This window comes from Orycteropus afer, unplaced genomic scaffold (genome assembly GCF_000298275.1).
Source record: "Orycteropus afer afer isolate SDZICR_OR568_19922 unplaced genomic scaffold, OryAfe1.0 scaffold00025, whole genome shotgun sequence".
Classification (NCBI taxonomy): domain Eukaryota; kingdom Metazoa; phylum Chordata; class Mammalia; order Tubulidentata; family Orycteropodidae; genus Orycteropus; species Orycteropus afer.
In genome coordinates this window covers 6,572,581-6,589,026 of record NW_006921612.1, presented here as the reverse complement: position 1 = coordinate 6,589,026, position 16,446 = coordinate 6,572,581, and the positions used below count along the sequence as shown (strand labels likewise).

Genomic DNA, 16,446 nt, shown 5'->3' with positions numbered 1-16,446 from the left:
AGAGGGACTTCTTCTGTCTCTAGGAGTCCTCCTTTTGAGTCTGGCAGAGTGGCCAAACTAACCAATCATAACATCAAAATTCTAAGCACCTGAGACAGAGCAGGAACCTCCCAGGACTTGCTTTGTGTTGCCCCAACAGAAATACCCCAGGTGGATAACTTTTACAATCAGGAGCTTCTCAGTTGCTCACAGCAAATTTCCACAGAGTTTACAAAGACGTAGGCTAGAAAAGCCACACTAAATAGTTGACTACACTGCAAGTATCAAGACTTTTTGAGAGTGACTCACATGGATAGGTACTGATTCAGAAAATGAAACAGAAAAGATGTCATGAACTGTCCAAAGTTATTAATCAGTGGTGATAACAAAGTTTAGAAACCAGTTCTCTTTGCTGTGTGTGTACTTAATACTGCAGTGTTGTTATATTCTGAGAAGCAAAATGCCTTTTCTTCAAAGTTGCCAAAGAGAATGTGGATAGGACAGTACATGATTTCATCTCCTGGTGTTACTGCTTGCCTGATAATGTGTTTATTTAGATCACACGCAATGGGAACGTACTATCTAAGGTCTTGAATATCATGTCCCTTGTACAGGCCAGCATCAGTCATGGTTTTTTCATCACTTGGGCATAAGCAAAGTAAAGCAGTAAAAGACAATCACACAAAACCATGGTTAGAAAAAAAAATTGGCATCTAGAAGTGGTGGTTTGTGTAGTCTAAGTGAGTAGACACTCAAATACCCTCAGCCATCATGGATTATGGATTTCTTTGTACCCAAACCACCCCAAACCCACTGCCATAGAGTCAATTCAGACTCATAGCAACCCTATAGGACAGAGTAGAACTGCTCCATAGGGTTTCCAAGTCTGTAGATCTTTACGGAAGCAGTGCCTCATCTTCCACGGAGCAGCTGGAGAGTTCAAACCACCAAACTTTTGGTTAGCAACTAAATGCTTTAAGCAGTAAGGCCCCTAAAAATATGGGATATGTGGTCCTAAAGATATACATGGACATGAAAGGTATTCATCTCCTCTCTCGTTTTCTGCCATTATGGAATACAGAGTGGTAATGGTGTCACACCATAGCAGGGACATAGGAAGTGAAATTAATATGCTCTGTTTTCAACCCGGTTTTTAATCTCAGATCTGCCATTGAGTTGATATAAAATCCTATATGAGAAGGAAAGAAATCTCTGCCATCCAGAAATAAATACCAGTGAGTCAAGCAAAATGATTAATTAAAAATATGCTTTTTTTACACTTATTTAATTTCAGATCAGGTTTATTACTAATGGGCTTCTCTGTTTTATTATTGTGAGTTGAATTGCATGACATTGTCACCCTTTGTATAATTGACATACATGATACATATGTCTGTTTCATAGGATTGAGAGTTCACTTTTTATCTTTTAAGTGGTAATGCGTTTTTATAGTTCTTTCTTTGCTTTTGTGAATTACAGTTGGTCATACCTCTCACTTAGTTAATGCCAAGTCCTTGGACAGAAACACAACTTGCATTTACAACATTGCCCATATTGGAAAGTAAACTCAAAAGTAGGGTCTACCTGTATTTTTTTCTTTCATTTTCTTATGGGGTGCTACTACACAAAGAAAAGATACTGATTTCTTTGAAGGCATTATTATTATAGTTTTTCAACTTTTGATTTAGTATGGCTGCATCTGTGATTCAGAGGAATTTTGCTTTATATGCTAAAAAAATAATTCTCTGTAATTTGTTACAGTTAAAAGTAATTTCAAGAATAGGCTTTTTAGAGGAGACTGCTATCATAATCTTCATGAATCTAGGAAGTAATGAATTTCATTTCCAGAGAGGGGGGACTTCCCCCTTCTGTTGGTCTGAATAAAAGTTAAATATTTAAAAGGGGATCAAATCTACAGAATCATATCTTCTCTCGGCATACAGGGAGCTGAACGGAAAATCAGGGATGAAGAACGAAAACAAAGCAAAAGAAAAGGCAAGTGTACTGACCCCAGCTCCCAGTTGAATGCCTGTAAGTAGAAATGTTTCCACCAAGCATTTAAGACCTTTTCCATTCAGAACAGTGCCTTGGATGTATTTTACTTCTCAAAATGGAAATATGAAGTGGTCTAAAACAGATGAATGCTGAACTAAGTAATTATCTTGGGGACTCTAGAAAGGCTTCTTGAGTTTTTTTGTTTTCAGAGCTCAGGCTTTTTTTGGCTGTCAGTTCTAGCTCAGCTTGCTTGTTCCAGTTCTGAAAAATAACACACATTCTACCTGAACAGCTACTTGCCTAGATTTTTAAAAATAAGAATTGAGAATTCAGGCAGTCCTAATTCCAAATGAGTATAGTTCTCTAACATTTGCAGGATGTATAGGGCTTACACAATTTGGACATTTCACCAGGAGAGTTTCTTTTCTTCTTTTTAAAATAAGACCAATATTCATATTCAGAAAATTCTGTCTCTCTCAACTGAAAGAAAAAGATGCTACTTTGTGCTTGTAGCATTTCATCTGCAGTGTGTGGGCTTCCAGCATGTGTTCTTTGAACAGGCTGTCTAGCTCAGCAGACATTTGCCCTGTAAGCACATTACTCAGGATCTTCCTACTGGCATGAAAGTGCAGACCCTCAATGTTTACTTCAGAGAATTGATAAGTAACTAGAAAACCTCATCTGTGAAGTGTTCAAGGCCAGATATAAGGGAACATGGAGTCTGTAATTTAATAAATTTAAAATTACACAGTCTTGCTTACTCTTAATCTCAGTGTTGAGCTCTCAGTATGTTCTGAAGTTAAAGGGTATAGTGCTATTAGAATATAAATGATTTAAGGAAGATAACGAAGGTGAAATTACTTCCAAATTATGTTCATATAATTTTAAGTTTTAGCTTTTTCAGACAAAAAGTAAATATGCTTTGCCTCTGTTCCAAATGTTCTGTGTGGATGTGTCTGTGTGTTTAAAGCAACTTTTTTTCTCTTTTGATTTTGAGAAGCTGTTCAATTGATTTGAGTGTAAATACACACAACATAGTTTTTCATGTAATTTTTCTCTTAGCTCAAGAAACATGACCCATATTTTATATAATGCTACAATGTGTACTTTAAATTTCTTAGCCATTGAGGAAAATCCTGATAGTGTGTATCCTGTATGTATATATATTAACTTGGGTTTCCTCCTTTTTTTTCCCCACCAGTTTCTGATGTTAAAGTGCCACTGCTTCCTTCTCACAAACGAATGGATATCACAGTTTTTAAACCCTTTCTTGATCTTGACATTCAACCTGTCCTCTTCATTCCTGATGTGCACTTTGCCAACCTTCAGCGGGGCACTCATGTAAGTAACCATTATCCCAGGAGTGGTTGCAAGAAAGTAAGACATGACAAAAAGAAATTTTTCGGCATTATTCCTAATAGAAAGAAGCCAAATTTTAGTAAAGTTTGATCCTGTTAAGGATGAGATCTTTGGAACACTTAGTTGGGATGAGTTGATAATCTTGCAATACAATGTTAAAGCTTTATTTACTGGGAAATTCATTACCAAGCCTGTCAACTTAATTCTGTTTCTTAGCTTTTAAAAAAGATTCAAGACTATAAACATAATATGAGGTTTGAATCTATGATCTTGTGAATATAACTTATATGGAAATATAGGTACTCCTAGATGACTCAAAGGAGCTCTGGTAGCATAGTGGCTAAAGCACTTGACTGCTAACCAGAAGGCTGCCGGTTCAAACCCACCAGCCACTCCTCGGAAGGAAGGTTGGGTAATCCTACTTCCGTAGTGATACTGCCTCGGAAACCCAAGGAGGGGTCGCTATGAGTCGGGGCCGACTTGACGGCACATAACAACAACAACAACAACAGATGACTCAAAGAGTTTGGATTGAAAGGAAGAGTCAGTGGGATAACTTGGATAGGTTACATCTGAACATCTGAAGGCTCTTTTTATGGTTTCAGGTACTGAATCATCACTGGTATGTGTAGTACAGCTATGTCTTGGCAAATAATGCTAAATTTAAAAGATAGTCACACCCTGTTTGTGGCAGCAGCTTACTAAAGATAGGAACTTTAATAGAGTGAAGCATGCTTCTTATGCTGAGATCAAATAAATATTAAAAAGGTGGTATATCATGCATTTTTAAAACAGATTTGTAAGGACTAATGATTTTTCATAGTTCTTGTGAAGCCAATGCTGTATGTTCAATTTCTAGTAAGAAACTTTGGGGTTGAAAAGATGAAATTGGTAACAACACACATACAGTGGTCCTCGGGATTAATAGTTTAATGCTCATGGAACTCCCAATAAATTAGACTTGGCCATAGATAAAAAGGAGAAAAAAAAAAAGGCTTCAGGGAGAGGGGGCAGGGATCAGTAAACTTTGTATATAAAAACTCACTGCCCTTGAGTAGGATCCGACTCATAGCAACCCCTCCTTGAGTTTCCAAGGCAGTATCACTACGGAAGTAGATTGCCTAATCTTCCTTCGAAAAGGGCTACCTAGTAAATATTTTTGGCTTTTCAGGCCATACAGCTCTGTCTTGATTCTTCAGCTCTGCATTCTAGTGCAAAAATAACCATAAACAAAATGTAAATAAGTGAGCATAGTTGTGTACTAATAAAACTTTATTTATACAAACAGGCATTGGGTCATATTTGGCCCTCTGGCCGTAATTTGCCTATCCCTGGGTTAGAATAGATCAAGATTCCTGTAAAACCTGGTTACTGAAAAATAAGGCTACAAGATTTTGTATTAGATTGGTCAAATTCAAAATTATTCCTGTTTTAGAAATAATTTATTTATCATCTGAAACGTTTTCAGCATATTGTTAAAAGCAGTTTATTTTTTGGTCTTAGGTTCTTCCCATTTCCTCAGAAGAATTGGAAGGTGAAGGGTAAGGTTTATGTTTTGTTTTAATAAATTATTTTTATTCTAGAGAAATCTCAAACTTACAGAAAAATTGCAAATCTGGTACAAAGAACTATTTTTTTCTGAGCCATTTGAGGGTATGTTATTGACTGATGACTTATTGCTCCCATATACTTTAGCATACTACAAACAAGGGCATTCTCTTACATAATGATCAAAATTAGGATATTAACATTGATGCATTACTAGTATATAATCCTCAGACCTTATACAAGTTTTACCAGTTGTCCCAATGATGTTCTTAATTAGCAAGAAAGAATCCACTTCAGAATAACACATTATATTTAATTGTCATGTCTTTCATTTCCTCCGATTTGGAACAGTCTCTCTGACTTTTCTGACCTAGTATTTTTGAAGATTGTTGTTGTTATTGTTATGTGCCGTCAAGTCGGACCCAACTCATAGGGATCCCTCCTTGGGTTTCCGAGGCAGTGTCACTACAGAAGTAGATTGCCCCATCTTAAGTCGGTAATTTCATAGAATGTCTTTCAGTTTGGGCCTGTTATTTTCTCAAGATTAGATTTGGGTTATGCATCTTTTCCAGGAATATGACAGAAGTACTATGTTTTGCTGTTGTCAGTGCATCCTGTCAGGTGGCACAGGATTTCAATTTGTCGTGTTACCGATGTTGACTCTGATGACTTGATTAAGTGTTTGGTGCCTGCCAGGTTTCTGTACTGTGAAGTTAACTCTTTTTCCTTTTGTACTATTTGTTTTGTGGGGAGGTACTTTGAAATTTTATGTCATTCCTCATTAAACTTTCAATTTACTCATTTCCATCCTAAGAATCTACAGTTTATATTTACTTTAATGGTCAAATTGTCCCAGAATTGGTCAGTAGGAGAAGCCCTGCAGGCTGGCTCCAGAGTCCTTTGTACATAGCCCCCTGTTTCTTTGAGCACTTCCTTGCTTTGGGGCACAAGTTGTTCCATGCTCTTTTATTTTCCCTCTCCAGCCCTAGAATCATCCTGTGCTCCAAAGTGGTCTGGTTCCTTTAGGTGGAAAATGTTTTGGAATTCAAGATCAGGATACTAGGTGTACTCATTGCCATTGAAGTATTGCTGCTTCTCCCATGTATGGGCAACATCTTCATCCTGCTTGGGCTCTGACTACCCACACCAGGCATCCCTCCTACTCAGATGCTCTACTTACCCTGTTGAAGGTCAGGTACCCCACTTTGGGCCATCATAGTGCTCCCCTCTACCTCTTACTCAGACCCCAACCCGTGCTCTATCCCACCTAATGACTTAAAGACTGAATTTTTCAGGAAGGGGAAGATTCTGTTTTAATCTGTTTTTCTCTTGACACTAATCTGCTATTTTAGTTATCTAGTGCTATTATAATAGAAATACCACAAGTGGATGGCTTTAACAAATAGAAATTTATTCTTTCACAGTGTAAGAAATTAGATATATGAATTCAGAGTGCCAGCTCTAGGGGAAGACTCTGTTTCTCTTGGACCTAAGGGGATCCCAGTGCAGGGACCCTGGGCCCAAAGAATGTGCTCTGCTCCACATTCTTCTTTCTTGCTGGTAGTAGATCCCCATCTCTCTTCTCACTTTTCTCCCCTTTATCTCTTGTAAGATAACAGGTTTTGCAGGCCACACCCCAGGAAAGTCCCCTTACATCTAGTCAGGGCTGTGTGACTGGATTAAGGGTGTTGTATCCCATCCTAATCCTTTTACAACTGATTGACTTTTCATAGCAGATCTCATTGTGGAGGTTGATTACTTTAAATCACATTTCATCATAGGGGATGACTGCATCATAACTGCTAAACCACTGAGAATCATGTCCCAGCCAAGTTGGCACATATTTTTTTGGGACACAATTTAATCCATGATACCTGCCCTTCAGAAAAGTGTAGTATGATGGAGGATGCCTAGGTTTTAAAGCCATACAAGCTTTCAAATTTTCTAGTTGTATAACTTTGAGCAAATTATTCTAAGCCTTAGTTTCTTAACTTTTGAAAATGAGGCTAATAACATCTGTCTCATTGAGTGGTGGTGAGGATTAAATTGAGTAGAGTAAAGGGGCTAAAATAAGGAGCTCTGGTGGTGTAGAGAATAAAGGCATTTGGCTGCTAACCAGAAGCTCAGCAGTTCAAACCTGCTGTTCCTCAGAAGGAAGGTAAGGTGATCTACTTCTGTGAAGACTTACCACCTCAAAAAGGTTAATTCTGCAAAATAATCCAATGTGGGTCCTATGAGCCTCGACTTGATGGCATTGAGTTTGATTTTTTGGTTTTTAAAGGGCTAAAATGCCCATAGCTAAGTGTTCAGTAAATAGTAAATAGTTTTTATTATTATTTTAATTAACCCTCCTATAAAATTTGGAGTAATCTAGATGTCCAGATGGGTATCTTCTCTGCTTTCTGAGAGTGGAAGCCTTGTTTATTATACAGTTAAGGTTATGTCATTATTTTGTACATTGTCTGGACCATTCTGCAAGCCATACATTCTATCTTGGTCTTCATTCATTTGAACTGCTCCTATCCTTGCCATTTTGTCCTTGACACTCAATCCCTGATCTAATCGTGATAGTGCCCTTTTGAATACCAAAGTCCTGCAGAATAAAAGTCTAATCCTTTAAGCAGAGGAAATGGGCTCCTGAAAACATAAATTCTATACCATCAAATGCATCAGAATTTTATATTATACTTTTTATTATGTTTTTATAATGACTGAAGGAAAATCTTGTCATTTTCATTCCACATATTGAGCTTCGTGACAGGCAGTGTTCTAGGTGAAGGTTACATCAATGAATAATGGACATGGAGCTTATATTCTAGTAAAGGAGACAGGCAGTAGACAAAGAAGTAACTGCTAATAAAACAGTGTGAAAATTTTACAGAAAAGGTGGTATTTGAGCAAAGATTTGAAGGAGTGAGAAATATCTGGGGAGAGAGCATTTCAGACAGAGAAAGCAGCAAGTAAGTGCAAAGGCTTTCCCTAAAACAGGCATATCCATGGCATGTCCAGGAAGCAGCCAAGAGGATACAGAGGGAAGAGAAGAGTGAGTGAGGGGAGAGTTGTAGGAAGGAATCGGGGCAGCCGTGGAGGGCGTTGTAGACCATTGTCAGGACTTTGGCTTTCACTGTGTGACGGCTGCCTCTGGAGATGTGCTAATAGAAATGTGTGAGGTGAGTTACGTAAGTGATTTTCAAATTTTTTAGTTCACATTAAAAGTGAAAATAATTTTAATAATGTTTATTTAACCCATTATATTCAACTTATAAACAATATAAAAATTGTTAATAACATATTTTGCGTTGTTTTTGTCATATTGTTTTCAAAATTCAGTGTGTATTTTATACTGTACAACACACCTCAGTTGAATAGTTAGCTTTAGAGGATTTTGAAAAGTGAGAAACATTATATTTTCATTTTAACAGTATCACTCTGGCTGTTCATCTTATGATACAGGTAGTCCCCAACTTACAATGGTATTCCATTCTTACTCCATAGTAAGTTGGTTCTGACATAAGTCAAATACCTCTTTTTCAGTTTTCATTATTAATGCCTTTGATAGTGGTTAAGGCATTTGGCTGCTAACCAGAAGGTCGTTGGTTTAAACCCATCAGCCACTCCATGGAAAAAAGATGAGGCAGTCTGCTTCTGTAAAGATTTACAGCCTTGGAAACCCAAGGGGGCCCCTGTGAGTCAGAGTTGATTTAGGCAGTGAGTTTGGTTTGGTTTTACCTTTATAAATATTTTCTGTCTTTGGGGGTCAGAAATACTACATCTGAGAATGATAACATCAACAAATTACACGCTGCAACATTGTATGTAGTACATATTACTAATGGTAACTAAAACAAAGATGGTCGTAAGTACCATTCATCATAACTAGAATACAGTAAGGGACTGTACCTTTATTCTGTTTGGGAGAAGAGTAAATGCAGGGAGACCAGTTAGGAGGCTGTTGTAATAATCCAGACAAGATGATAGCAAAGGTAGTGAGAAACAGTGTATTCTAGATATATTTTGAAGGTAGATCCAATAAGACCTGCTGACAAATGTCTATATATGGGGAGAAGTATAATCCTAGATGACTCAAAAACAGATTTAGTATAAGGGAAGGACCAGTGGTGTTCACAGAGTGGGCAGCCTTAAAAACAAAGTTTAAGACTTTTTGTGGCTTCAGTTATTAGTAGATTATCAACCATTAAATACATGAGCTGAAATACTCCTATTTGATATAATTCATCATCAGAAAGTATTCTAAACATAGGCAATGTAATATTCATTCCTCAACTCTTTGCTTGCTTTCATCCTTAATCATTTCCAAGACTTGAAGTACCATTTGGGGGCACTAACACATCCATAAATATTACCTACCCTACTTTCTCACTGAAAGGCTACTTCTCCTCTGCCACTTTAATTCTTGGTATTTTCAGTTATAAATCCTACAGATACTTTTATTGAATGCTTGAGCGTTATGTACTAGAAACTGAGACAGATCGAATATTTTTAAGGTACAGCTCCTGTCTGTTAGGTGCTCATTGTACTCAAAACCAAACACTCACTGTCTTTAATTTTCAGTTATTTTACTGTTTTCTTGTTCACTCACACTGAAGCTCACAATTACTGGATAATCCTTAATCTGTGCCTTTGATGGCTAGTCATCCTATATCCACTCTCCCCTTTTTATTTCCATTGACACTACTATCTTTAAAACCCTTATAATCTTATGCTGTGGTGATCCCAAAAGTTTCTTAACAGGTTATTCTTCTTGTAGGTCCTAGAGTCCCTCCAGTCTTTACTACACAGTTTGATTATAGTATTCTCTTCTCATAAAACCTTCAAAGATTCCCTGTTACCCACACCGTATATGATTCCGTAGAACCTAATAATCAAGATATTCCATAAGAGAGTCCAACCTGACTTTTTAGATTTACCTTCCTTTGGAACATTCTGCTTCAGCTAGCCTGGCTTCCATTTCCTGCTCCCACTTTCCCCTTTTTCTCAGATACTCTCTCCTTGCTACTACAAGATTATCTCAGATCCTACCTACACCATGAAATTTTGATGAAAAGAAACTCTCCATCCTTGAGAAGACAACTTGACCTAGCGTAAGAACAAAGGAGGGTGACTGACAGGTAACCTGAGTTTTAGTCGCTGAGTCCCTAGTTAGTTCAATAGGTAGGTATGTTTCCTTGGGCTTCAGATTTTTCATCCATAAAACAAGAAAGCTAGACCAGGTAAAGAATGAAGGTAATTTTAAATCTAAAATGCAATAATATAAAGCTGTTTTCATTTATGCAGTTGCTTTGGTACTTGAAATTTAAGTTGAAATCACTAATTACATATTTTGGATCAATTGCAGGTCTAACATGAAAAGGGGGCCATATGGAACAGAAGATGACTTTGCTACTCCATCTCCTGCTAAACTCACACGGATAGAAGAACCAAAGAGAGGTGTGTTGTTTTAGATTTTTTTTTTTATTGTAATTTGGGTGAAAGTTTACAGAGCAAATTGGTTTTCCATTCAGCAATCCATACACATTCTGTTTTGTGACATTTACTTCAGTCCCCACATTGTAACAGCATTCTCCCCAATTCCTCCCTTCGCCCACCCTTTCCCTTCACCCTGTTTTAAATTGATTAATGGAAGTTTAAATTATAAGTGAGTTTTGAATCTTTCAAAAACGTGAATTGCTCAAGCAAATCTTGTCCAGTTTTTACGTCCTTGAGTGATCTTCTGTCACACCAACATCTAGTTTGAGTTTAGACCATTGTAGTTAAAAGAGCATTTGAAAGCTGTGTTAAGACAGATTTTATATTGGTTTGTATTTGTTGCCCTTGATATGGATGTGTATTTTCGTTTTAACTATTATCTATTATCTGTTTTTTAATTTTGCTTATTTGAATTGACTGTACCATCCTCCTTCCCTTTTTTTTTTTACTTCCTTAATTCTAATTGGGTATTAGTGCTGCTCTATGTTCGAAAGGAGTCAGAAGAAGTCTTTGATGCTCTGATGCTCAAGACTCCATCTTTGAAAGGCTTAATGGAAGCTGTAAGTAATACAAACTTTGTAATGCCTTTAATAAATGAAACTAAACTTTGATGAAATTCTGTTGAACAAATTTTATCAGACTACTCACATTCCTTTGTTGTATTAAAATCTTTGAAGCCTCTCCTGAGTCAGGGTGTTTTGTTTATGCCTGCATCACACACTTTAACATCCCTTATATTATTGTAATTTGTTTGCATGTCTGTCTCTTCTATTCAGTTTTAAACTCTTGGGCCTAGCACAAGATTGGTAGAAGCTAATCACTCAATAATGTCTATTTCACTGAACTGAATGAATTTGTGATGGCCTTTGAAATAGTTTAAATTTTATATATGGTTAGAGTGAAATTGTCATTTAGCAAACCATTTAGAAACTAACCATTATTTTTTATCATTAAAATCTAATTAATTAATTAAAATAAAAAAGAGTTAGTGGTTCCTAGCCTGTCTTTGAAACACCTGACCCTAGGAAACTATTGAACTTGTATTGTCAAGAACTTACCCAAAGCATATTTGAAAAAATTTAGAGGAGTGGCCAGTGATGACTATAAATCAGTCCTACAGGACCTCACCAAAGGGCTGAAGAGTCAACCAGTGCCAGTGTTCCCTTTTGGGACATCAGTAGAAGTGACAACATGAAAATACTGTACTGATTTCCTATTTTGGCCTTGCCTCTGGGTAGAATTCAAGTGATCGGCACTATATCTAGATATTTACCAATCTCAGACCCTATATTATGTCACAGTATACTGTCAAGTCAGTTCCAACTCAAAGAGACCGTATGTGGTGGTGGTGGTTATGTGCTGTCGAGTTGGACCCGACTCATAGTGACCCCTCCTTTGGTTTCCTGGGCAGTATCACTACAGAAGTAGATTGCCCAACTTTCCTTCCCAGGAGTGGCTGGTGGGTTTGAACCACCAGCCTTCTGGTTAGCAGTCAAGTGCCTTAGGTACTACGCTACCAGAGCTCCTTAAGAGACCATATAGAACAATAGAACAGCCTCTAGGGTTTCCCAGGCTGTAATCTTTATGGGAGCAGATTGCCAGGTCTTCTCTCCTGTGGAGCCACTGGTAAATTCAAACCTCCAACCTTTTGGTTAGTAACTGAATGCTTAACCATTGCTCTACCAGGGCTCCTTTCAGCCCCTGCAGACCATAGACATCTTTGAGCACAAAGCATGTGTATAACTGGCATAGCATGTTTCCCATAGCTCCTCCTGACAACTACAGTATGTGAAATTCATCTGGTATTTGTTAAGGCCCTGCTTTGTGCCAAGTACTGATTTGGTACTAGAATTGCGAGAGTTTACATTCTAGATAAGGAGAATAAAGTAAGTAAGTATATATATGTTTTGGTTACATAGTGCCACTCTAACAGAAAATGCCACAAATATGATGCGTTCACAAACTGGAGTTTATTCTCTTACAGTGTTGGAGGCCAGAAGTCCAAGTTCAAAGTGACAGGCTCTAGGGGCTGGGTCAAAGCCCCTTAACCTTGGGCTTCAGCTTTGCTTCCTGTTCCCAGCCCGTTGAAGCTGGAGGCTATTCTTCACTCAGACAGCTGCTGGCTGCTGAGGTTGACAAGCCCAAGGTTGACAAATAAAATGGCACAGTCCTGATAGTACCAAACCACACATCAGGCCCTTGATTCAGGTCCTGAAGAAGTCCCAAGATCGGCAGGGCAACATGGCAGGCTGCTGAACAACGACTCAGCTACATGCAGGGTTCAAGCACGCCATATGCTGGAGACCTTCCTCAGAGTAGCTTGTTATATATCCTGGAAGGAACCCACATCCCTAACGCAGCTCCTCAGTTGCTCCGGTAGATTCTGCCATGGAGTTAATTACCATGGGAAATAACTACATTCAGTTACCCAGCCACTCAACCAGGTCCAGCCAAGTTGACATACATCTTAACTATCATAATATATATGTAATTGATAACTGCAGTGAAGAAAAACAAAACAGAAAACAGGGTGAGAGGTCAGTGGGAGCTGTTGCTTTGTCTCTCAAGGGAAGCTCCCAGAGTTCACTGGCACCTCTTTTAGTGTGTTCCCTTCCCATGTGTTCCCATGACCCACAAGGTATGTTTTACTTTGCTTTCTGCCATTTTCTGTTTCCTGTGATTTCTTTTTAGTTTATTATTCTTACCTTGTCTTTTGACAACCCTTCGTCATTTCTTAAGAATCATGCAAACTCTTGATTCTAGGGGAAAAAATGTGAGAAAGATTGAGACTTCCTACTCCAAATACCGCTTTTATCCTACTCCAAATACCGCTTTTACATTATAGTGTCTTAAATCTTTAGGGACTAGGTTTTTGTAAACATAAAGAATTATTAGCCAATGATACAGAAAAGAAATAGAATTTTAAAATGGTGTACTGAGCTTGGATTTAGTATGAAATTTATATTTTTGTTAGATTGAAAAGGTATGAAAGTTTGTTTTCTGAGGCCATGTTTCTTAGTGCTGTCCTGTGCTTTGCTCTTCCATTTGAGGTGAGGCAGTGATCCCAGTTTGGAAATGGTCTAGACAACAATTCCAAATAAAGCATTTGATCTGGAACTTCCTAGTAGACTGGATTCAGATATTTCTTCCTGGAGTAATTAATTCTTTCTCTTTAAAGATACCCCGTATGTCCTGAAAAGACAACATCCAAAGTTTACACTGTAATAATGTCACCGCATTGATCACAAAAAAGAGGAGCTGGACTGAGACTTAGGAGAGGCTAAGGGCCACACAGCACTAGCTGCAGCTGAGAGTCTCCCTCATTTTGCAGGGTGCCTACTGTTTTCTGGAGAGGCTCTGTGCAGAACTGGCAAAGGTGGAGTTCTTGATTTGTGGTCAGGGAAGTTTTTGATATTTCTCTTGGACTATGGGATATTCAACTATTTTTTTCCTTTTCATAGTTCTGTATCTAAAATTATTAACTCCTGTTTTGCTGGACTCTCTTTAAGCCTTCATAGCAATCCTGTAATGTATATGGAAAGAGTCTCACTTTAATGATGAGGGGAGACTTCAGGTCAGAAAGTCATGTGCTAATTAATGGATTGATTCAGCTTAGATGTGTCGACTCCAAAGAGAACCTTTTATACCTTTGTTCAAAATACCTATGACCGTATAGTATACTCACCTTGTCCTAGTTATATGTATATGTTTCAGGCAGTTGGCTTATTGACATCTGCGAAGTTCCCTGAGGAACATGGACTGGTCTTATATATATGCATTTTGGAAAAAACAAAGTTGAGTGTGTGTATGTGTGTATACACACACACATACCTACATACACAGGGATATATGTATAGATCCCCCTGCTTTTCGAAATTTTGTTTTATACCACTTCACTTTTAGGAAAGACCTATGTAGTACCTGTTTACGCCAACCAGAGGAAATCCAAAAAGGATTTTCAGTTTAACGAAAACTGTAAAAAGCCAAGCTAGTAGTGTTCAGCACTTGTTTTGCAGCGAGCAGTGAGCCATTAAAGCACAGTGGCAGTCTGAGCATGAGAGTGGTGTCGCCAAGCTCCTTCCCAGGAAACTGCACTCAGCATCTCGGCATCAAGCTACCAAATTTTGAAGTACATCTATGAACACTATATTTAGTGTTATTTTAGTTTTTAATGTGTTATTTGGTATAATTAGGTAGTTTATTTTGGGGGCTTGGGAATGCTCAAAAGTTTTTTCCCATATAAATCAATGGTAATTGATTCCGCTTTATGCCAGTTTGGCTTACAAAAGTTTTCATAGGAATGCTGTACCTTTGAGTAGCAGGGGAGACCTGTATATATGTAAATGTATATATAAAGCTATCGAAACAACATTTTATAATTATTTTTCTTTTCCCCTTTAGATCTCAGACAAGTATGATGTTCCCCATGACAAAATTGGAAAAATATTCAAGAAATGTAAAAAGGGGTGAGCATTGACTGGCATTCACAGTTCCTCTAATTCATAATGTTCTTCTGAAGAACATTATTCACATGCGTTTGTGCCCAGTCTAGAAACAGTCATAGAAACATTTATGCTAGAATGAACGTATGTTTTTGTCATTATATTACCCACATGAAATTGATCAACCTTTCTAAGACATCTCATGGCTTTATTCCCCCAATAAAATTTTTATTTACTCTTCCCATGTTTGGCAACTGTGAAGTGGCTTCAAATTCCAAAGATTTTAAGAAATTACTAAGGATGACATAATAGCCACTCCATTTGTTGAGCACCCATCAAAAGTCAGGCTCCAGGTTGGGTACTTGACATGTTATTAATTTTCACATCCTTCTTCTGAGATGGATGTTACCATTCCTAGTTTATAGATGAAGTGGCACAGAAAGCTTAGGAGACTTATGCAAGGTCTCATAGCATGTTACTGATGGAGTGGTAATTAAAATTCAGTTTTAACTGACTAACGCCTCTATTCTTTCTTCTTTACCATCCTGACCTAGATCATATTTTCAAGTCATGCAGCATTGTTTCTTTGTCCAGAAATGAATATTTTTAGTTCTGTTTTTCTTAAGTGTCTATGCTGTTTGAGATGGTGAAGCAGGCTATACATAAGAATTTTTTGGCTTAATTCTGAAACAAGGCCTAATTGTAATTTTCAAGATGACTCTACTGAAAAGAGTTTGACTTTACAATGGTTCAGTTAAACTTTGAGGATACCTTGCCAGAGAAGATAATTTGTCAGGGACCTGTGGCTTCAGATCAAGTAGATTAATTTTATCAATATACTTTCTAAAGCAGGAACAATGACTTGTTCCTTCTATAGATTTATTTTGTTATAGTAGTTACCGTTTATTGCCTGATTACTAACATGCTAGAAATAATAAAAATAAACTAGTTTTTTTTTTTGTTTATCACGTGTCATGCACTATTATAAATGTTACACTTGAGTCTCTCATTTAATTTTCATGTCAACGTTATGAGATAAGCAATATTACTGCCCCATTTATAGATAAGGAAATTGAGGCCTAGGGTGGTTTGAAGAATTGTATCATGTGTTACAGCTAGTAAGTGGCAGAGCTGATGTTAAATCTGGGTCTGACTCCAAATCCTAGTGGTATTGAAGTGAACTTGTCTTTGGTCTCTCTTTATTCAGGATACTAGTGAACATGGATGACAACATTGTGAAGCATTATTCCAATGAAGATACCTTCCAATTGCAGATTGAAGAAGCAGGGGGATCATACAAACTCACCCTCACTGAGATCTAAAAGCCTACCATATGCCCACAATTCCAGTGAGTTACATGAAGGTGTTGAATAGATCTTACTGTTTGGAAGCCACAGGTACAGCATTCAGCCACCTTCCAAACGGGTGGATGTTAATGGAAGGGATTCCTTTTTGAGTTGGAGATGGAGCAGCATTTGGCTTGGAGATAGCATTTAATACATTGCATTGGCATTTTTCAGATGATAGCGAAATCCTTATATTATTATGTTTAAATTTTTGATACAGATATTTAAGGTTAAAAATGATACAAATACTGGGATACCTACCTTGTGTCCCTTTAATATTAGAGGGTCTG

At 37.6% G+C, this 16,446-nt stretch overlaps 1 protein-coding gene across 1 annotated transcript in view; it reads left to right on the top strand.

Moving 5' to 3' along the window:
- GRHL1 (grainyhead like transcription factor 1) overlaps positions 1–16,132 on the top strand; it is a 75,609-nt gene extending 59,477 nt beyond the window's left edge. The window contains exons 10-16 of the mRNA XM_042783671.1: positions 1,923–2,010; positions 3,176–3,315; positions 4,837–4,874; positions 10,238–10,329; positions 10,843–10,928; positions 14,770–14,834; positions 16,018–16,132. Coding sequence (XP_042639605.1) covers positions 1,923–2,010; positions 3,176–3,315; positions 4,837–4,874; positions 10,238–10,329; positions 10,843–10,928; positions 14,770–14,834; positions 16,018–16,132 — 624 coding nt within the window. The remainder of the gene's footprint in view (positions 1–1,922; positions 2,011–3,175; positions 3,316–4,836; positions 4,875–10,237; positions 10,330–10,842; positions 10,929–14,769; positions 14,835–16,017) is intronic.
- The last annotated feature ends 314 nt before the right edge of the window (positions 16,133–16,446 follow it).